At 37.2% G+C, this 22,940-nt stretch overlaps 2 protein-coding genes across 2 annotated transcripts in view; one reads left to right on the forward strand and one right to left on the reverse strand.

Annotated features, from left to right (window-relative positions):
- The window catches only part of RNMT (RNA guanine-7 methyltransferase), a 38,365-nt gene extending 18,997 nt beyond the window's left edge, over positions 1 to 19,368 (reverse strand). Inside the window, exons 1-8 of the mRNA XM_035013813.1 lie at positions 19,322 to 19,368; positions 16,286 to 16,747; positions 14,786 to 14,921; positions 10,681 to 10,806; positions 8,286 to 8,401; positions 7,149 to 7,330; positions 6,467 to 6,631; positions 3,118 to 3,235 (exon numbers count right to left, since the gene is read on the reverse strand). Coding sequence (XP_034869704.1) covers positions 3,118 to 3,235; positions 6,467 to 6,631; positions 7,149 to 7,330; positions 8,286 to 8,401; positions 10,681 to 10,806; positions 14,786 to 14,921; positions 16,286 to 16,705 — 1,263 coding nt within the window. The 5' untranslated portion in view covers positions 16,706 to 16,747; positions 19,322 to 19,368. The remainder of the gene's footprint in view (positions 1 to 3,117; positions 3,236 to 6,466; positions 6,632 to 7,148; positions 7,331 to 8,285; positions 8,402 to 10,680; positions 10,807 to 14,785; positions 14,922 to 16,285; positions 16,748 to 19,321) is intronic.
- A 73-nt stretch (positions 19,369 to 19,441) lies between these two features.
- FAM210A (family with sequence similarity 210 member A) overlaps positions 19,442 to 22,940 on the forward strand; it is a 39,635-nt gene continuing 36,136 nt past the window's right edge. Inside the window, exon 1 of the mRNA XM_035013814.1 lies at positions 19,442 to 19,727. The gene's annotated coding sequence lies outside the window, so the exon portion shown is untranslated. The remainder of the gene's footprint in view (positions 19,728 to 22,940) is intronic.

A 22,940-nucleotide genomic window follows, 5' to 3' on the forward strand; every position in this document is an offset into this window, starting at 1 on the left:
CTTTTGCGACAGAATGGGAGAAGATATTTGCAAATGACATATCAGATAAAGGGCTAGTATCCAAAATCTATAAAGAACTTATCAAACTCAACACCCAAAGAACAAATAATCCAATCAAGAAATGGGCAAAAGACATGAACAGACATTTTTCCAAAGACATCCAAATGGCCAACAGACACATCAAAAAGTGCTCAACATCACTCAGCATCAGGGATATCCAAATCAAAACTTCAATGAGGTATCACCTCACACCAGTCAGAATGGCTAAAATTAACAAGTCAGGAAATGACAGATGTTGGTGGGGATGCAGAGAAAGGGGAATCCTCCTACACTGTTGGTGGGAATGCAAGCTGGTGGAGCCACTTTGGAAAAGAGTATGTAGGTTCCTCAAAAAGTTGAAAATAGAGCTACCTACGATCCAGGAATTGCACTACTTGGTATTTACTCCAAAGATACAAATGTAGGGATTTGAAGGAGTACGTGCACCCTGTTGTTCATAGCAGCAATGTTCACAATAGCCGAACTGTGGAAAGAGCCAAGATGTCCATCAACAGATGAATGGATAAAGAAGATGTGGTATATATATACAATGGAATATTATGCAGCCATCAAAAGGAATGAAAACTTGCCATTTGCAACGATGTGGATGGAACTGGAGGGTGTTATGCTGAGCGAAATAAGTCAATCAGAGAAAGACATGTATCATATGACCTCATTGATATGAGGAATTCTTAATCTCAGGAAACAAACTGAAGGTTGGTGGAGCGGTGGGGAGTGGGAGGGAAGGGGTGGCTGGGTGATAGACATTGGGGAGTGTATGTGCTATGGTGAGCACTGTGAAGTGTGTAAGACTGTTGAATCACAGACCTGTACCTCTGAAACAAATAATACATTACATGTTAAGAAAAAGAAAGGAATATAGCAGGAGGGGAAGAATGAAGGGGGGGAAATCGGAGGGGGAGACGAACCATGAGAGACGATGGACTCTGACAAACAAACTGAGAGTTCTAGAGGGAAGGGCAGTGGGAGGACGGGTTGGCCTGGTGATGGCTGCTGAACAGGGCACGTTCTGCATGGAGCACTGGCTGTTGTAGACAAGCGGTGAGTCATCAAACACTACATCAAAAACTAATGATGTAATGTATGGTGATTAACATAACATAAAAAAAAAGATAAGCAAAATAATCCAGCCTCCAAATTATTATGGGCAATCTCCATATTTTTCACACACACACACACACACACAGCTTTGTTTTTAAGGCTATGTTGGCCAAATGTTTATTCAGATTACCTCAAGCACTACTTTTAATCCATTTCAAGTAGCATCCCCTTATCTATGAAGTGCCCTGCTCTGTAATACATGTAAATCAAAACAGAATGAATTACATAGAATACTTAATATTTTTAACAACCATCTACTTTACAAAGGTTATATGTTCTTTGCAATTCCTTTGTCTTTTTATAGCAAACCAGCTAGCAAGGAACCACTTTAAACCTAGATCTTCCTGATGAATTTTTAAGAAAATGATCCAGAAATGTCTACTTCGCTATCTTCTCTTTTCTCTTGCTTTATATGTATCCTACAGTAAGCTCAGATATTAGAAATTTAGCTGTCTGTTTAAGTACATGTTTTTGTACATGCAAAGCACCAAGGATGACAACCTACACGCATGTGTGTGTGTGGTGATTTGTACACACACTTTTTCTAGTTTTTTCTTCTCCCTCAAAATAAAAACAAGCTTCTCCTGCTAATATAAAGCAAATACAAATATTCTTAATTCTAAAATATAGGAAATACAACTAATGAAGAATGTAACATTTTAGTGGTTTCAAAAGATAATTTAGGATTTAAAAAGGACCCTTCCAGTCCAAATTGGGAAAGTTGTATGGATGCAACTTTTGTTTAAAAACCACCTATAAAAACTAAAGAAAATATGAAGGTTAATAGCTTTGTGACCTTGAACAAGTCATGTATCCTCTCTGGGCCTCATACTTCCCATTTTAAAATATGGAAGGTGACTGTTTTGCCTACTTTGTGGGGTAATTAGCAAATTAAATAAGTATATGCTTAAAGTAGTTTAAAAAATATTCTAAGTTGAATGAACTCTCTAAAGAAGTTTAATGATCATTTGATTAATATGACCGTGTTGATCAAGAATAAAAATGGGGCGCCTGGGTGGCTCAGTTGGTTAAGCGACTGCCTTTGGCTCAGGTCATGATCCTGGAGTCCCAGGATCGAGTCCCGCATCGGGCTCCCTGCTCAGCAGGGAGTCTGCTTCTCCCTCTGACCCTCCCCCCTCTCATGTGCTTCCTCTCATTCTCTCTCAAATAAATAAATAAAATCTTTAAAAAAAAAAAAGAATAAAAATGTTCACTATTTTAGACTTAATTAAATACTGAAAATGGACATAAGGAAAACAAACTAGTCAATGGCTATCCACTATATTTAAAACTTGTATAGAAGCTGTCATTGCTGCAATTAGGGAAAGCAGGAAGGAGTCCAGAAGCAGGTCCCAGCAACAATATGGCCTAAAAGACCAGAATCTTGCTAGGTAGTCAGCAAAGAACAAAATTAGTCATGGTATGAGCTCATCTTAGACCCTGGCCAGGAAGATTTTAAATTACTAATGTGTAAAGAAAGGGCAATATTGTGAAGAAGCAGTGCAATTATGTACCCCAGGGGACATTTGGTAATACTGTCAGGAGTCATTTTTGGCTGTCACAACTGGGGGCAGGGGTGCTACTAAAATCTAGTGCATAGAGGACAGAGATGTTGTTGAATAGAACGGCCCCTCACAACAAAAAAATTAAAGTCCCAAATGCCAACAGTCCTGAGGTTAAGAAATTCTATTAAAAAGGCGTACTATCTAGAAAATAGAATTTGATGATAGCACCACTCATTCATTCATTCATTCATTCATTCATTTCCTGAGTACCCACCAAGGAAAGGTTCTGTAATGAGCTCTGTCCTAGGTGCTGAAGAGTCTAGAGTGGTTCAAAATAATCTGTGTGATTTATATAAATATTGAGCATCTATACAGCCTTAAAAGGAATCTCAGAAACAGTCAAGCAAGTTTACGAAGATGTGGAATATTTATACCTTTTCTAAATACCTACCTCCAGGGCCTGCATTCGTTTTAACAGCATTTTATTTTCGTTGTTCTTAATCTTTTCTTCATAGAATTCCAGAAATGTTTTTTTGTAGACTAGTTTCATATTGTACTTCTTCGCCATTCTGTCCAAAACAGATTACTTAATGAAAACATTTCCAAAATATTTATAATTCCTCTAAAGTTTACTTTCACACAACAGTGACAATGTCTGGGCATCACCAAAAAAGCTATCATTATAAATTCACAACACGATGATACAAAATGAATGAAGAGTAACATACCAGTAATTACATCTATACATAACATGCATCCTAAATCTCAATGAGTCACAGGAAACTCTATTACTGTAACAAATAGGTCAGGAAGTAAAACGAAAGGCTATGAGATGGGGATGAATAGCTATAAGGAACACTTTTCTATTAATTCCATTTTATTTAACTTGATCCCTCACAGTGGCATTAAAAACAGCTGCCATTCCTTCTTAAAATACTCTCTTTCATCTCTTGGGTTTTCTGGCAAGATACACTATTAATTTTTATACCACATCTTGGGCTGCTTCTTCGCAATTTTACAAATTTCTTTTACCCAACTTCTAAATTTTAATATTCTGAAGAGTTTGGCCCAGAGCATTACTCATTTTCCCTTCCCTGACTTCACACAGCATGCCAACAGCTATCTGTAGCTCAGCTCTCGTCACACTCACTTACTCCACTGCTTCCTAGAAATCTCCACCAGGATGTGTCACAGGTATTCTCTACCTTCCCAAATCAAGGCTGAACCCCACTAGATTGTTCTGCCAATCTTTGCTATTTCAGTAAATCTATCTAATGATTCATGCCAGAAACCTCAGAGTCCTCCATGCCACCATCCTCTTCCCAATGTTCCACACACCACTACGTCCTCTGTTTACTTAAAAATGTTCTTCAAATAGTTCTTCTTAACCCTTCGTTGGCCACCATCTTGCTTTAATTACCACCACCACTCAGCTATACTACTTCGCTTGTTTCCTTACTTTCATTCTTACTCTCCCTCAACGAATTTTCCAACTGCAGCCAGACTGAGCTTTCAAAAAATACATACATGTCACTTCCCTCATCTACACCCTTCACTGGCTTTCTAGCACACTTAATAGGACACAATTCAAAAGTCTTTTGCATGGCCTCTAATGCGGTCATCTATAAAGAAATGGTTCCTTGAAGCGCCTGGCTGGCTGTCCATGCAACCATACAGCATGTGACTTGATCTCCAGGTCATGAGTTCAAGCCCCACACTGGGCATAGAGCTTAATAATAAAATAATAATAATAATAATAATAATGCTGCCTCATCTTGAGCCACTTGGGCCCTGATTCCTTACAACCCACACAATGGTTTTCCTTCAACTCATTCACATATACTGCCCCTATACCTGGAACATTCTCCCTTCTAGTCTTCAATTGGTGAACTTCTTTTCATCCTTTAGATGTTGGCTTAAACATCACTTCTTCACAGATGGATTCCTTAAATACTCAGCTATATTAGCTCTCCTTGTTATACTGGTTTTTTTTTCCTACTGCATTTGCCAAAGTTTATAGTATCTGTATCTGTTGACAACATAAGGGGGCTGGGGATGATCTTAGGTAGCAGGTAAAGGAGGAGATGAAGGGAAACTAACTCTGAAAGGGTCGATGAGAAGGCCTATGAGGTGATAATGGGGAAAGGACAATGAAAAAGAAGATACCTGAGAGCCACTGGGATATATATGTAAGAGGCATATGTAAGGCAGTGCTCCCCATGATTTGAATTAGCCCTTCTTGGATAGACAACATGAGTAAAGAGTCTCTTTTATTCTAGGCAGTTCATTTTCTACCATAAATCTCCAAAATAAGCCTTCAGAAATAAAATCAAGTTTTACACCTGAGAAATATCATAATTACAAAGAAGTAAGACTCAATTTGACCAATCTGAATAGGTTTGCCACATAACAGTTAATTATTTGTTCAGTTTCTTAATAAAAATGCAAAAGGGCATCTCAAAATCCTATGCATTTTCAGATCCTGTCTCATTGAACGTATAACTGTCTTACTAAATAATTTTTTAAAAAATTTAGATATTATAGTGATGACTTGTAACTTTACATGTGCATCACCATTAGGCAAATTAAGTAGAAAAGATTGCTAGTGTTTCCTAGCATTTAAAAAAACTTGCATTATGGGGCACCTGAGTGGTTCAGTTGGTTAAATGTCCAACTCCTGATTTTGGCTCAGGTCATGATCTCAGGGTCTGCACTTAGCTGGGAACCTGCTTGAGATTCTCTCTCACTCTGCCCCTCCTCCCCACCCCCGCCAATAAATAAATCTTAAAAAAAAAAAAAAAAAACTTTCATTATATCCTTTATCTTTTTGGGCCTACTCAAATTACCAACTTTGTTAACCAAAAACTAAACACATGTAATGACATATTAAAAACATTTAATTTCTCCTTTTATAAAGGTAAAGAGCAGAAACATTTCATAGGAGTTTACTAATGTTAAGGGGAAAAATGATTTAAATTTTTAAATGTTATAGTTTATTGTATAAAATTTTTATATACTGTAGAATCCTAAAAGTCTTTTATCTATAATTTTATAACCTGACTGAGGCACAATTCAAATAATCACAAACTCAAAATAAGCAGCAAATAAAGCTCTTCTCTTTCCTCAGTTAACAAAAGACTTTTTAAAAGTAAGAAATCAAGTTTGGTCAACTGTGACATGGCCTTACGACTCTTCCATTTTCCCTCTCAGGGAAACCCTAAGACCCAGGGGTCTCATAAGGCCTTGAAGCCTTATCTGATGAAGCCTGGTATCCCAACTTTCCCTATGTCTGTAGTCTACTAGGACACCTAGAACCAGGTGCATGAGTGAATATATTCTTTTTGAATCAGGATTTTATTATCAACACTGCCTATGAGACACAGGCAAGTTCAAAGCTACAGTGAAATGTAAAACAACTTTTAATACCTATCCTCATCAAAGGAGGAGCTTTGCTTTATGAAGACTCATTTTATATTACCAAAGTTATTAACTCCTTAAAAAAAAACTTTCACTATTTGCAATGTCAGCTATTTTCTGCGACAAGATGAAGGCAACAGACTCCCTTTCTTACCTACAGGATAAAGTAATTCCAAGGATGAAAGAAAACTAAATAAGCAAGGCTATAAGAGGCTATGGCATAAGCCTGAATTTGAGGTTAGTTTTTTTTTTTTTTCTTTTTACAAGTCTATACTTTTTCTTTGGGTTCCATTTAAAATAAGGAATAAGCAGAAATACTAATTTTTTTTCTTTATTTCTCTTAAGGCATAAAGAGAAGAGTAACAGATTAATGACATTCTTACTCATTTAGCAATGGAAAATAGACCAAGAATTCAGGGACATCCACAACACCTTCCAAGTTGAAGTCATATTTGCAGCCAAATAAAGGATAATCTCCTTTCTTCTGAAACTTCACAGTATATATCTCATTCCCAAATGATTCTGTTTCCGAAGCTTCAAGGCGTCTTCTATTAAAGGTTATCCCCAAACCAAAATAAAAAGATTAAAGTTATTAGCTCAGACTTATTCTGATCAGATTATGCATGTGAAAAAACTACAGGATGCAATTTTTAAAAGATACCTGATCAGCTTTTTAACTGGATTTGAGCTACTTTTAAGAAGCAGTACATTAACAGATCATTAACAATCTCCCAACTAAAATTAGGCTGGAAATAGGTTTCACTATCATGACTACTGGCTAAGTCTTTGAGTATCTGATCTGGAGTTTGTGTAGCACTATAACCTCTGGCTGGATATAGCATCGATCTCCAATTTACCAGTAAAAATGTTTTAAAGATTCATCTGTAAATCTATCTTTTGACCTTAAATGTTGAATATCTACTCAAGTATATTATCAAAGTACTTCAGCCCTTATAAGATCAACATGACATGTTTTATAAACTCTATTTCTGATAAACATTTGCTACTTTAAAATAAGCTTAATTCTGAGTATCTTATAAACCACAATATATTAAAAGCACTTACATCAGTTCAAAGCTATTGGGAGTGGTACCAATAAAATAGCCTCCAGGGCTCAGTCTCTCACAAGCATTTCTGAGCATCATGTCAGCCTGCTCATAGGATTCAAATGAATAATGACAGACAAACTGACAACTGCAGATGTCAAAGCACGTTTCTGGGTCACGAAATTTGTTAATCAAAAGTTCCTGAAACAAAATTAAATATTAAAAAGGGTCAAGATTTTGAAGTTAACTACAATATAAAAACTTTTTACTAAGTTAATTTCTAGAATTAGGGTCCTTAAAATAAAAGTAGACATGCCTTCCCAACCACCTATCCTTTCTCTCATTATGTATAATGAGGTCCACAATGAAATGATCTTTTCTTTCTGGTTCAACAGAATTTGATTTCCATTTTCACAGTAATTTAAAAACTAGGATGAAATCATGTTTCAAAATCTATCAACCAAATATGACATTTAAAAGAGCTGATGCTTTTATTTGGCTTTACTTCAAAGCTAAAGTAAAATGTTGTCGAACAATAACTGATTAAAAAAAAAAAAACACAAAGCTGGCCTTTGGGACACTTTTTAAAAGTGCAAAAGTGTTTTAAAGGTTTCCAACATTCTAGCAGTATACTATCACTTTTCCATCTCACTTTCACAACTACAAACAAAACGTGTAGGATTAAAGATATCCCTAATAGTTTAATGAGCTAATGAGTCAGACAGAGCATTAAAGTTTAAGGTGAGATTTTCATTATTAAGTGCCTCCGTAGTTCTGTTTAACTTCATAGTTGTTAAGAAATTCAGAAACAAGTGGAAAGTACAAAACATCAAATCCTAATAAATTACAAGGTAAACAAAATGTAAATTCAGTTCTATTTTAAAATACTGGAAAATAAATCTTGTCTGAACAGAAAAGCAACAAATGATTTATAAAGTTCAAATTATTAAAAACAAAAAACTCCCAGAAGTACTCAGTGGGTCATTTAAGGAAATTTATCATTAATAGAATTTCTAGCTGAAACTCAAAGGACATGTCCTGAGATTTTTAGTGTTTCAAAGTACATTTTAAAAGAACTAACTGGTTTTTAAAATGCATTATTCACCCGAACTAAAAATATTAAACATAAATTGACAAACTGAAAAAAATTCTGTACCTTTGAACAATCAGCAGTTATAAATTCTGCATTGAAAATATATTCGTTATCACGACAACGATTTTTCATGTCCTCATACCGTTGCTGACACTGTTTGACAGAAACATCAGCAATATCTGGAAGGGGGACAGGAGTTAGTAACTGGCAACAAAGACCCACAGAGATAAAATGTAAATGCAAAGATGGCCCAAATCTAGACAATAATCCTAACTGATAAACTCTAGCATGAAATCTATCCTTAGTAAAAGCAAAAAGGTTCTATTTCCTTCAAAAGAAAGTATCTGTTCCAATGCAAATGCCTTATTATTTTTCAAAAGGATTAAAAGCTTTCTCAATAGGTACTGATAACAGAAAAGTTCTATCATGATTTTTAAATGCTTATTCCAAGTTAAAAGTAGAAAGTTTAGACTCCAATTTGAATTATAAAACTTAAACTATATGCCCAACTTTGAAAATATCAAGTTTATTTTTTCTTAATAAAAAGTTATTTGCTCTTTCCTGTGTTGAGATTTGCAATGATGGTACAAAAGCAACAGAAAGTAAAACTGGCACCTTATCATGAATACAAGGTAGTAGTGCACCAAATGATATAGGTAATACTTGATTGTTATCTTCTTCACCATTATAAACTAGCATGGGAAAAAAAAAAGAACCCAATTTCATTTAAAAATGTTCTTGATAAAGCAGTAAAACTTGATTTTATTAACTCTTGGCTCTTTTTCAATATTCTGTGTAATGAAATGGAAAGTAACAGAACATCTGTGCTACCTAACAAAGTCTAAACAGGACTGGTGTGACTGTGTTGTGAGCTGTACTAGCCACTTTTGTTCACAGACAAGTGTTTTCACTTGAAAGAACAACTGACAAACTGGTTATTCAGACTTTATAATCTGGCAGACATTTTCCTGAAAATGAACAAAGTGAGCCTCTCACTTCAAGAAAAATAAAAGACAGTATTTGTTACCAATGATAAAACTTGAGATTTCCAGTGAGAATTATAATTTGAAACACTTGCATCTACCACCATGGGCTGGGCATCTTCCCAATACTTAAAACTTTTCTGATTGGTGGTAACATTAAAAAAATGTGATTTCTTGATGTCAACATTTAGAAGATCTGCATAACTTTAGTGAAAGTTATTTTCCAAATATTACAAAATCTTGCAGGGCAAAAGATCCATTCAAAGCACAAGACAGACCAATGGATTTAAATATAACAGAATACAAAAATTTCACTGATACAGATTCAGATGCCACACTGTAACTACCTTTAAGGAACTACCACCTGTTGAGTTTGGATACAGTATGAAAGATGAATCTGCTCAATCATCCGAAAGGACTGTTAAAATAGACCTTCATTTTACAACTACTCATCAAATAACACATCTCAACACAGTGAATGCAGAAACAGGTGTGAAAACCCAGTTGTCTCCTATTATTCCACACTCTAAAGGTATTTGGAAAAATATTTTTCAAGTGCCAGTCTTCTCGCTAAACTTTATTTTTTAATGAATAAAAATATTTTTTTAATTCTCAATTTCTATAATCAATAGCTATAGCCACACACACAATAGCTTTCTGTGATCCTCAATCTTAAAAATAAGGGCATATAGTGTTCCTAAAGCCAAAAAATTTGAGAAGTGCTAATTTAGGTCACTTCACAGGTGGTGCTATGCACTTCACCTCACTGGAAGAATATAACATCTGCTTGTCCCACTTTGGTGTTAAGGCTGACCAGTGGGTTCAGGTGCTTGATTCATTCAGTTATTAAATTCCTATCAACCTTTCTCACCTAATAGTTTTAGCAACTTTTTATGATTGTTGCTTAGATCTATTATTTCATCATGGGTGGAAAATAGTGATTTTCATCATTCCTACTGCACTTATTCATTTTGATTTTTTAATAGAGTGGAATTTCCCTTTTTAACCATTTGGTCACCTTGAAGTACAGTTCACATAGGATAAGGAACATACCCCAATCCTTAATTTATGAATTTCAGAACGACAAGTAAGTTTCCTAGCAACCTCCAAGGGTGAACAATGAGTTTTTTTCCTTTATTTGATATATTTTGATCCACTGAAATCACTATTCTTTTTCATAATGAAACTGTCTTATCTTTGGCCAGTGGAAGTTTCAAGGTTGTGCTTTAGACATGACTCTATCTTTGATTACTTCCTTCCTTTTAGGGAGGACAAGTTATCCCAGCCTTATTAACTACATTATGTAATACCATCAGTAAAGTCTCAAAACTCATTAAAAAAAACACAAATCTCACACATAGCCCCAGATACCTTCTTATAAGATATTTTAGTGTCATGTGATACTGAGATTCTGTTATTTTCCAATTACCTGATTGATCACAAATTATTCTTGCCCATGTCATTACTTATCTTACCTGTACAAACTAGCTTGTTAATTCTTCCCTTTTTCCACTTGAGCAAATCTCCACCTTTACCACATCCCAGGTCCAAAACAGTGATATCACGTTTTTTTTTCTGTCGTACCTTTTCTAAAAATTCCCCTAAAAGAAATATAATAATAAATTACTATTTCTCCATTTTTCCTATAGCATAAACTGTTATACGTAATAACCTACTGACACCTGACACTTCCTATAAACTATTACATGTTCATTTATGTAATTAATTCATAACTTTTGGGGAACATTTCAAAATATGACTAAGAGTTAGTTGACCTGATCCTCTAGCATTATAAAGAGTCTATGTCTGATATTTTAGAAAGTTCAGACAGGTTTTTGAAGGCTACTTTTAGAATCTGACTCAACAATGAATAGCAGACATTTTAAATTCTAATTAATACAAGAAGACTCAACACTTGTTCATAAGAAAAAAAAAATTACTCATAATTTTTGTAGTTTTCTCTTTCTAAAAACTAAACATTTAGCTTATAATATACCTAACTAAATCAAAATAATTATGGGATCATAAGATTGCTTGACTTTTATAAAACATGTCAGGCTTACCACCAAAACCAATACAAGAACTGGTCCAAAAAATATACATACCTCTTAATTTTACTGTGACCAAAATTCTTAAACACTCTAAAATAAAAAATGAAATCTTTCATCCCAATCTAACAATCACATTAATAAGCAACGAATAGTATCATAGGACTCCATACATCAATAGCCAAATGGTTCAAATATTAGTTAAAGGCGTATTAGTATTCTTAGACAATTGAAGTATTCAGCAATTCTAAAACCTGATACAATACTGAATCGTAGATCTACTCTTCCCGTCTTTATTACTCTGAGTTTAACACTTCCTATTTCATGTGTGTACTATTTTGACTGCTAAAATATTCACAGTGAGCCTAGGTGGCTCAGTTAGTTAAACCTCTGCATTCAGCTCAGGTCATGATCTTGGGGTCTTGGGATCCAGACCTGCGTCGAGCTTCCTGCTTAGCGGGAAGTCTGTTTCTCCCTCTCCCTCTGCCCTCCACCCCTGCCCCGACTCATGCTCTCTTTCTCTCTTAAAATAAAGAAAATCTAAAAAAAAAAAAAATTCTGTATGACTGCCTTTCACTGTCCATAGGATCTTAAAGTAATTTCAACAGAAGCACAAGTGTTCTATATTTAACATTCTGCTATGAATCTTAAAAAAAACAGTTTAACCGAAGTTCCCGAGTGGCTCAGTTGGTTAAGTGGCCAACTCTTGATTTCGGCTCAGGTCATAATCTAGGGTCCTAGAATCGAGCCCCACGTCAGTCTCCATGCTCAGTGGGGGATCTCTTGAGGATTCTCTCCCTCTGCCCCTCCCCCCACCCATGTGAGTGCACACATGTACTCTTTCTAAAATAAATAAATCTTTAAAAAAAAAAACAGCATAACAAATAATATGGAGTAAAAAAACATTGTAAAATCTCTTTATTTCCACACAGTAAGACTAGTAAGAGGGAAAATCATGAAACATTATTCAAAGATATATTTATCACATTCAAGAATAGTACTCAAGTAGTTACTAAGCTGTAAGTACCAACAAGAAAGAGAAAATGAATGACAAAGAATGGGCACTGAGAAGAGAAAGGGAAAAAAAGCCAGAGAGGGAGGCTGGCACAGACCACACCAATTACATGAGGACCAGAAAGACAGGTGCAGATAGCAAAGCACCCATTAAGAGAGTTGCTGGAACAGCTGAAGGAGGAAAGAATAGCACAAATATGTGGAGAGAAAAATTTTTTGCTAAGTCTGACTTAAGACTTTTTAAAATTGATCTGTTACCCTGATTATAAAAATAATACAACTAATGATATGAAAAATATGGTTGAACTTAAAATATTTATTCAATGAATAAACACATGAATAAATGACCCATCAGAAAAAACACCCTAGGGGCGCCTGGGTGGCTCAGTCGTTAAGCGTCTGCCTTCGGCTCGGGTCATGATCCCAGGATCCTGGGATCGAGCCCCGCATCGGGCTCCCTGCTCGGCCAGGAGCCTGCTTCTCCCTCTCCCACTCCCCCTGCTTGTGTTCCCTCTCTAGCTGTCTCTCTCTCTCTCTCTGTCAAATAAATAAAATAAAATCTTTAAAAAAAAAAAAAAAGAAAAAACACCCTAGAAGTTATCTGTATTACTGAGGATGATGAGGAAAAGAAATAAACAAAAAGAAATTAGGACTAGGGTCCACAGATTACCTAAGAAGTATAGACTAAAAATGCCATAATACTAACCCTTAAAAGTAAAAGGGGAGGGGTTGACAAGCCAACATTCAATTACCCTAGCTGAAAACTAGCAGAGACAAATAAATCATATTTCTGTAATAAAACATGAATATTAAAAAATGAGACAGAAAATATTAATATGTGTTCGAAATAATGAGCCTAGTTCCCACTCCCTATACTATTCAGAATGAATAATGTATCTTTAAAAATTAGTCAATTATTGGGGCACCTGGGTGGCTCAGTCAATTAAGCATCCAACTCGATTTCGGCTCAGGTCATGGTCTCAGGGTGGAGGGATCAAGCCCTGTGTGAGGCTCTGCACTCAGCAGGGAGTCTGCTTGAGATTCTCTTTCCCTCTGCCCCTCCCATTCGTGCTCTCTCTTTTCTCTCACTCTTGCTCTAAAATAAATAAATAAATCTTAAAAAAAAAAAAAGGCAAATTATTAGGGCGCCTGGCTGGCTCAGTCTGCAGAGCATGTGACTCTTCATTTCGGGGTTTTAAGTTCAAGCCCTATATTGGGTATAGAGATTATTTTTTTAAAATCTTTAAAAAAAATAAGTAAAATAAAAATTAGTAAATTATCATCAAAACTAGTAGAAAGCACCCATAACTAGCACTTTATTCTTTCTAGTGTAATCCCAAAAGCATTCTTATTCTGAGGCTGACTTTTAAAAAAACAAAACAACCCAAAATCTTACTGTGAAAAACTTCAAAACCCACTGGCTTTTAAAAATTCTCTAAACTCGGGACGCCTGGGTGGCTCAGTCGTTAAGCATCTGCCTTCCGCTCAGGTCCCACAAGGGCCTCCGTGCTCAGTGAGGAGCCTGCTTCTCCCTCTGCCTGCCGCTCCCCCTGCTTGTGCTTTCTCTGACAAATAAATAGAATCTAAAAAATAAAAAAAGAAAAATTCTCTAAACTCACATAAGGAATCCGACTACTTAATATACTAGATATACAGAGCAATAAATATATTCTGAATCATATTTCCACCACTGATTTCCATTTTAATTTTAAAGATGAGTTTCCATAAATAAAATGTTGGCTCCAGGGCGCCTGGGTGGCTCAGTTGGTTGAGCGACTGCCTTCGGCTCAGGTCATGATCCTGGAGTCCCGGGATCGAGTTCCACATCGGGCTCCCTGCTCGGCAGGGAGTCTGCTTCTCCCTCTGACCCTCCCCCCTCTCATGTGCTCTCTCTCTCTCTCTCTCTCATTCTCTCTCTCAAATAAATAAATAAAAAATCTTTAAAAAAAAATAAATAAATAAAATGTTGGCTCCAAAAAGTTGAATGTCTTCAGCAAGCCTCAAAGTAAACTTTTATTTCTCCCTAGACACTTTACAAGAAAAACAAGTTCAATGAAAAATCACCACATGACCTTTTGACTCATTAAAGGCCTAGAGATGAAAAATCATGACACTGCCCATTTTCTTGACTTAATAGAAGCTGAATACTTAATCCAACATTATGTCACTGTTCCAAAACTATTAGAGTAAAATAGAATAATTACTTAATAGCACTAGATAATCTTAAGTATAAAAGGAGCACACTGCCTTTTGAAAGCCTAATTAACTTATGAACTTGATATCAATTAAACTCTCATAAATATCTTATGTAGTCCAAAAGTAAATATGAAAAGAATTATCTCGAAGGTCTAGTTTTAATTTTTGCTCCCGTTTTACGAAGTCAAAACTTGATAATTAAGTGAATAGGAATTAAAGACTTAATAGTTTAACATATGAATAATCATTTGGGGGAAAAAAAATGAAACATAAGCTGAAATAAAAAACTCCAAACTATAAATCAAAAATCAATCAATCATACCAATGAGGACGCTTTTCATCCAATTATTAAAGTTTCTTAGGTAAAAAATACGACTTTGGCTACGCTTCTCCAAACCAACTTCTTGTAGTTCATTATAGTGGGCAGCCACTGCTGAACTATGTCCCTCTTCTAAATTCTGAAAATAAGAGAATGGAACAAAATTAAGGATCAGAACATGGCAAAAATAAGCCTAAAAGAGCATCTGACCTATACAAGGATAAAATACTAATGAAATCGGTAAACTTTAATAAGGAATGGCATTGATGACAGAAATCCTACTAATTATAATCACACGTAAGATTTGTTCTCCCTGTTCCCTATTTTTAAAAACATCTCTTGGTTTAAAATTTTCATCTCAATCTTTCATCTGTATAATTTTGGTGTCAATGTCTTAATAAAACCAGTACTCTTCCAGAGTTCTGATTTATTCAATTCAATAAATGTCAGTCAGTGCATTGGGTTCCTAGAAGAGAATAAAATAGGAATAAGTTATATTATTATATAAAATTGATGTAAGCATTAAATGAGAAAACACACACAAAGGAATTAGAACTCATTAAGGTATGGTCAGGGTCAATGTTTTTTGTTTTGTTTTTTCTTATAATCTATTCCAACAGTTTCCATTTGTGCTACCGACCTAAGACACCAAGCATTCTGCAAAAATGCCACGGTAGGTAAAGAGCTTCAAATTCCCACACTTCTCTGTTCAACCGAAGTGCTTCATCTTTTACCCATCTTACATATCAGGTTTAATATTTTTACTTGGAAAAAAGGGTTCTGCTGCTAGTAAAGTTTGAAACTGTGTGTATAATACAAGCTCCTCTCTGTTACAAGGATTCACACCCTACCAATGACAAAAGCCTGGCCTAACACTTTACTCTTCAGGACTGATGCCAGAATTTTTACTCATTCACTTAAGCACTCCTTCTATCCAAATTCATATTCTGCCTCAGATTCCTTTGTAATATGGTATCGCCAGATGAAAATAACTTGCTGTCCCTTGTTCTGTACTCTCTATCCTAAATATTATGTATGGCTTAAAATTGTATGTAACTACCCCAATGAGAAACTGGAAACAATATAGTTAAAGGAATCACATTAAAGCTGGGTGTAATGTTGAAATTTATCTTTGAAGTCATAATCTTTATTATTTCTGACACAAGAAAGTGATGAACACATAATAAAAAAGGAAAAAAAGTGTATCAACTGGAACTTACACCTGTTGTTTTCAAAACACTGAAGAAAAGCAAACTATAAAAACTAGCTTTCAAGTTTTTAGTCAAATAAGAGTTCTTAAATAAAAATTATCTCGATTAGCAGAAGTTTCACCTAAATAAAAGCAACTAAATTGCAAGAGTTAAAAACTTACTCTATCTTAAGACATTATCTATTACAAATAGAACATTCTTTAGGTTTAAGATTACGTAAAAAACATTATTTCACAACTCCACATTTCAATGACACATTCCATTAGGAATAAAAAAGATACACTCAACATACTTTTTGCTTTTCAGGAACATCTTCAAGTTCTATTTTTCTCTTTTTCTGTGTGCCATCTCCAGTAGAAGGTTCATCTTTTGGAAAATCATCAGTTTCCATTCTTCTTTTCCTTGAAATGCCTTCATCATCACCAGAACCTTTTTCCTCTGAGACAATTTCAGCATCAAGTTTTCTTTTCTTGGTTGGAGTATCCTCCCCACAACTAGAACTTTCCTTTATAAGATCATCTTCAAATTCCATTTTTCTCTTTTTTGGTGTGTCTACTTGTCCACAGATAGGAGCCTTTTCAGAGAGCCCAGTCCCAGGAGTGGTTGTGTTTTCATTAATACTGAATGAAGACTCTGTTTCCAAATCTATTGATGCTTTTGCCTCTTCAAGAGTGATCTTTTCACACTCCTCTGCTTTTGCAGAATTTTCCATTTTTGATTACTTAAATAGATGGTAAAACTTCATGAACTAACACTGGAATGGCAAAAATTTGATGTTACTTGTAAACACTAATGCTGAAACTTCAAAACAATTTTAACCAGAAGCTAGCCATTTAATTTCAGTAATCAACTACGAGTTTAAAAAAATCTCATTATAGAGAGAATACTGAAAACATTAACTGCATACATTACAGATGAATCTCTGAATATGCTAATATGGAAGTACTAATTATAATCCCTAAACACACACAGCGATCCTATCCATAAAGGTCATTACTGGCGTTGAAACTGACAAATGAGGTGGGGTGGAGAGGGGTATTACACTAGCACTAGTTCCATTTCTTTTTTTTTAAGATTTTATTTATTTATCTGAGAGAGACACAGCGAGAGAGGGAACACAAGCAGGGGGTGTGGAGAGGGGAAAAGCAGGCCTCCCGCGGAACAGGGAGCCCGATGCGAGGCTCGATCCCAGGACCCTGGGATCATGACCCGAGCTGAAGGCAGACGACTGAGCCACCCAGGCACCCTGCACTAGTTCCATTTCTATTCTGACCCTTACTTTATAGCCTTGGTTCCAGGATTGTGAGCTGGACACCATAACAAACTTGTACAGGCACAGCAGGATATTTTAAAATTTTAAGGGAAACCCTGATATCTGACATCTGGAAGATACCACAAATACAGCTTCAAATAGAGCACAGTTTCAACGGAGTAGATTACACTACATTCCTTTCAATGATACCGGAACTTTGCAAAGCTGAGATTTTGGTGGCACCACAGGAAATCAGTGTGAAACAGGAAATGAAGTTGGCAACGTCAAATCTGATTTCAAAGCTTGAGAAATTGTACAGTACCCAACAGGTGTACACATCCCATTAGCAAGCCCTCACGGTTAACTAAGAATTAAACACAAACATTATTTTTTCCTTTCAACTTGTGTATTATTTTTTAAATAAAGTTATTAAGACATAAATACTAAATTCTTTGGACTAAACTATTTATTAAGTGGAACCTGTTGGGTATTTCTTCTGACCTAATGATGCTTGGAAAAAAAAAAATTCAGAGACTAAGGGCACCAAGAACAGAAGTCTGGGAACCTACAGTTAACTTCTGGAATCCTTATTTCATAATGAGCCAGAATTAGAAAGTGAAGACAGTAGAAACAGCTTTGGACAAGAAATTTCAAGACCCAGTCTGCAACTTAATGACTATTAAGTCTCCTTCAAATGTTCATAGGCCTATGTGTAAAACGGAAGGGAGAGAGAAATAAGTGAACTATGGGACAGGAACTTATTAAGTCGTTTGACAATTTTACTATACTCCTACTACAGAGGATCTCAATAAGGCACTATGTGGTTAGTCTTCAAGAAGCTTACAATCTATATACCACTTCTAAAATGTTAGGCTGTATTAGTCAAACCAAATGGAGAAGGGAGAGCAAAAGTCCAAAAATTGGTGAGATTCAGCAAATTCAAAACCTGAAACTTATGAAGAGGTGGGGGTAAAGTCTTTTGAGTGAAGAAATAGAATAAGAAATGAAGTTGCTTAAGGGAATGGGTAAAAACAAGTCACTATAAACCAGGAAGGGTTTCAAGGGATATTAGCTTTCACTACCCAAGGTGTAGGTAACAAAATACCAAGACGTGCCAAACTAGGAAGAACTGAATCGGGGCGGGGGGGGGGACCTAGAAATTTAATTTTCAGAATAACAGTTTAAAATGATTATGTAATAATACTGGCCACCGAATTATCAAATGTCTAGACAACTCTATTACCACAGATGGGATGTCATAAAAAACATAACCGATTCTCAGAATAAACCTCACAGAATTTAAAGGACCGCAGAAATGGGTAACAAAGATAAAAACGGGGCATCAAAGTGCAATAATGAAGAACTCCAAACTAAAGAGAGTTGCCCCTCAGAATCCTCGAGGAAGGAGCTTAGAGTAATGATTAAACTGACACAGAGATGGTAATACATTAAATATCCAAATAGGCATGTCGACCTGGCTTTCCAGTCACACCTCTGAGGCAGGCCCCGTCTCCATTTCAGTTTCTTCAAAGAACGACCGAGCCCTAGGACCCCCAGGCTTAACCTCAAGCAGGATAACCTCTACACCCTGACCCGCCAGCTAAACAGGGGTCAACTCGGGAGGCCTAAGAGGACGCAACAGAGGCGAGAAGGGAAATCTTCAGCCAAGATCACCCTCTTCCGTCATTGGCGCGGCCTAGCTCTCACTAAACCTCCGGCTCACGTTTCCGATCCGCCACTCAAGACTCAAGACAACACAGACGCTTCTTCGGATCCGACAATCCCTCCCCCAGCCTGCCTTCTCAGCACCGCTGAGGTGCGGCCTGAGACAGCTCTTAGGGCTGCTCCAGACCCCGGCTCACTCGGTCTGAATGAGCAACAGAGCCCGCCGACTCCCACAAGTACTGCCCACTTAGCTTCGGGTTGGGTGCACAATAAACCTCGAGCGACCGGTACTGAAGGAACAGGACTAGCGCGAAGTGAGCCCATGATAGGAGTTGGAGTGCCCCTTCTATCGCGACGGCGACGGAGGGGCTAAAGACAAAGAATGGCCAGAGTTCCAGACTCCACACTTACCGACACAGCCATCCACGGTACTGTTTGCGGAAGCGGCGGTCGGCGCCACGCGTGTGTTGTTACGCCACTTCCGGGGAGTGGACGGGTCACGTGTCTCCACTCTCGGCTGCGAGTGGAGGGTCTCTCGACCTTCGCGCCGGAACTACGAGTCCCGTCGTGCTGCGCGCGGGGGGCCCGCTGAGGGACGCGCGGAGCCGCAAGGGCAGTGGCAAGCACGTTGTTAGTGGGCGCGGCTGGCGGGTCAGGGGGTGCCGGCGGTGGCGGGGGGCAGCGAGTGTTCGCCTGAGACCCGTGAGTTCCGGCACCCTGACCCACGCTCGATCAGGTCACTCTGCTGAGTGAGCATCAGAAGAGCTGTCTTTCGGCCTGTGCGGCGAGAAACGGCGTGGCCTCGATTTCCTAAGAGGTAGCGAAGGCCCAAGACCTCTAAGGAACTGCGCGGGGGGGAGAGGGGGTGGAGAAGTCGAGAGGGCACCTTCAACCCGGTGCACGTTGGGGAGCAGAACCAGGGCGCGAACCCGACACATGCCCCGCGCCCACCGCTGCTCAGGCTACGCCGGGGAATCCGTCTGCGGGGCTGGGGTTCTCCAGACTCGCCCGCCCGCCACCCCTGGCAGCCGAAAGAGGTCACCCCCGCCCTTCTCTGGCAGGCCTGTGGCTCGGCAAATACTGTTTGGGGGACTGTTTTTCAGCTTTCTGCTTTGTAGCCCTTCACCCTCTGCTCTTCCCTACGTCAGAAGATGGCTGAGGAGGGTCTTGGGAGCCCCCGCCCTGGGAGTTGTTTTAAAATTGAGCAACATCTTACTTCTTAGGAACTGACAGGTCATTCTTTATTGCTGTATTTGGGAATCCCTGCCATACCTCCCTTCAAGAAGGCCATTCTCATCTATCAGATTCTGGAGAGAGGGGGCAGCCCATCACTCACTATTCTTGAGAAACGCTATAGTAGTAGTATTCTGTGTTGGCTGGACTTTGGTATGGGATGGTTGGGGGAGAAAACGCACTTTGTCCATCCCCTCAGATTTCCACTAGAGAGTCCAAGGCGTTTACTCTACTGAAACTCGGAAGCTCCATAGTTCAGGCCTTTCATCGCGAGACATAGGGTCGGAACTGTATCTGTGAACTAAGGTTATTGATGAGTTACGTTTTAACGTTGTTGTGCCTCAGCGCCTCTCCACCTTCATGGCGTAAAAACAGCGTGATTAGATTTACAGTTTCATTTTGAATTCTTTACCAAAATTGATCCCATTAAAAGCAGCTTTGAAAACGTAAGTTTTACTGGCCTTCCTACTTCTCAGTAGGTAGTTATATTAATGCGACTTCGCGTTGGGAATGGCAACATTTGCAGCCTGTAGTTTACAATCAAGTCACTTCCAAATTGTGGGAATTAACCTTTCTGAGGTTCTTGACCCTTTATAACTTTGGACCAAGAATGAGGCCTATTTTTAACAAATGAGGATGAGCCATCAATTTCAGATGACTGTGCCTGTACTTTTTATTAAATGCAATGAGCTGTGTTGAGAATTAATTTCAGTTCATGAATATTGACAACTGCAAAGGTATAGGTCCTAGAGATTGAATGTACTATATACGTGTCTATCCACTAGAACTAAGCAATGACTTAGCACGTATTTGCTGGTTCTGATGCTAAGGTTTCTTGAGATAACTGCTGTGGTAATTTTAGGAAAAATGAATCTAATTTTGACTTTTTAAGAAATTTTTTCATTAAATTAAAAGCTTCTTAACTATGTGTTTATATAAACTCCACCATGAATTAATATCATGCATGAGATATATAGAGATCACATCTTACGATTTTTATCAAACTTAACTGAAAGTCATGCAATTTGAGTTGAGAATAGAAGAACTCTTGAATGTAGTAGTAATGGAAGGAGTGAATGGGCTAGATAAAATTGTTTTAAAATTACTGTTGATGTTATTTTTCCCCATTATTCCTTGAGTAATATCTGGTTTTCTGAAAATTGAATTAAAATAATAGCTAATATTTTGGTACCTTCTATGTGCCAGACTAAGTGCTTTACATATTGGAACTCATTTAATTTTTATGTAATCCAGTGGGGTCGTTGCTATTATTATTATTATTATTTTAAAGATGAGGGTTAAGTAACTTGGCCAAAGTCAAGCAGCTGGGAAGTAGTGAACTAGGATTTGGACCAAGGCAGGCTGACTCCAGAGACCAGAATCTATGCTAATAATGAAATAGTGCCTGCTGGAAGACCAGCCTCAGAACTGGAAGTTGGCGGCCATATAATAGATTTTCAGAAAATTTTTTGATACTTCCTGATGCTTGGGTTATTATGTTCAGAGAGAAAATAACTCGATAAAGATGATACCGTGCTAGAATGTGAGTTCCAACAAGGCAAGGATCATTTTGTTCAGTGAGTGCCTTGAACAGTGCCTGGGATACCTGGGTGCTTAATGAATGAATTGCCAAGAAAAGTTTAAAAAAAATTTTTTTTTTTTAAAGGACATAGAGAATTTATTTCAATCCATTTATAAGATTTCTTTATGCACTGTTTTGATTATATGGCTCATTATTCACCCAGCCTGCTTTGGATTCTCCTGGTTTGGATTATACTTTTGTCAGTGAGAGAAAATGGAGTAGTAACTTGCAAGTTTTCTAGTTAAAGTAAAGGTAAGCAACAGAATCAGTAGACACCATCCCTCTTTTTATGTCATTAGTTTCCAAAGTGACAGCACTCAGAAGTGTAATTTTAAAGTGTGATTTCTGTTGTGCAGTTGAAAATCACATTTTTTAAACATAAAGATTTTTTAAATGTAGATACAATCTCATAGCTTCCTAAGCATGATGGTATTCTTGGAGGTAGGAGAGGTGGTTTATGGAAGGTTTGTTTCTCCAGTCTTGGAGGAAGGACTGTTCCTCCAGTCCACTCACCAAAGTGGTCCTCCTGGAATTTTACTGCCTTTTTGGAGCACATAAGGTATTCTTGGTCAAAAAGTTTTTGGTATAGTTGAAAGTAAGGTTTAGTTGGGAAATCTAACTTCACTATGTGTGATGGTTAGTTTTATATGTCAACTGGACTAGGCTATACTGCGTAGCTATTTAATCAAACACTAATCTAGGTGTTGTGATGGTGTTATAAGATGTGGTTAACATCTGCAATCAGTTTGCTTTAAGTAATGGAGATTACCCTCAATAATGTGAGTGGGCCTCATCCAATCAATTGAAGGCCTGAATTTTAAGCTGAAGTGTCTCAAGAAGAAAAAATCCTCAAGCCTATAGCGTTGATTTCTGCCAGTTTCTAACCTGCAGATCTGCCCTACACGTTTCAGAGTTGCTGGCCCCCTGATTTTGTGAGCCAACTCCTTAAAATAAATCTGTATCTATTTAGGTAAGTAATCAAATAATAGATTTCTAATACATAGAAATAAATATCCATTTACCTAAATATAGATCAACCTAAAGACAGATTGAGATATATGTATATATTTTTTCCTGTTGGCTTTGTATCTCTGAAGAAACTTGTCTGATTCAGAGTTTGGTGCTCAGAGTGGTTCTAGAGGAACAGATTCTCAAAGATTAGTTTTCTGAATTGGTTATGGTGTTCTTGGAATTGGTTCCCTAATCAGATTAGAT

The sequence above is a fragment of the Mirounga leonina genome, unplaced genomic scaffold (genome assembly GCF_011800145.1).
Source record: "Mirounga leonina isolate KUSES-001 unplaced genomic scaffold, KU_Mleo_1.0 Mir_167, whole genome shotgun sequence".
Classification (NCBI taxonomy): domain Eukaryota; kingdom Metazoa; phylum Chordata; class Mammalia; order Carnivora; family Phocidae; genus Mirounga; species Mirounga leonina.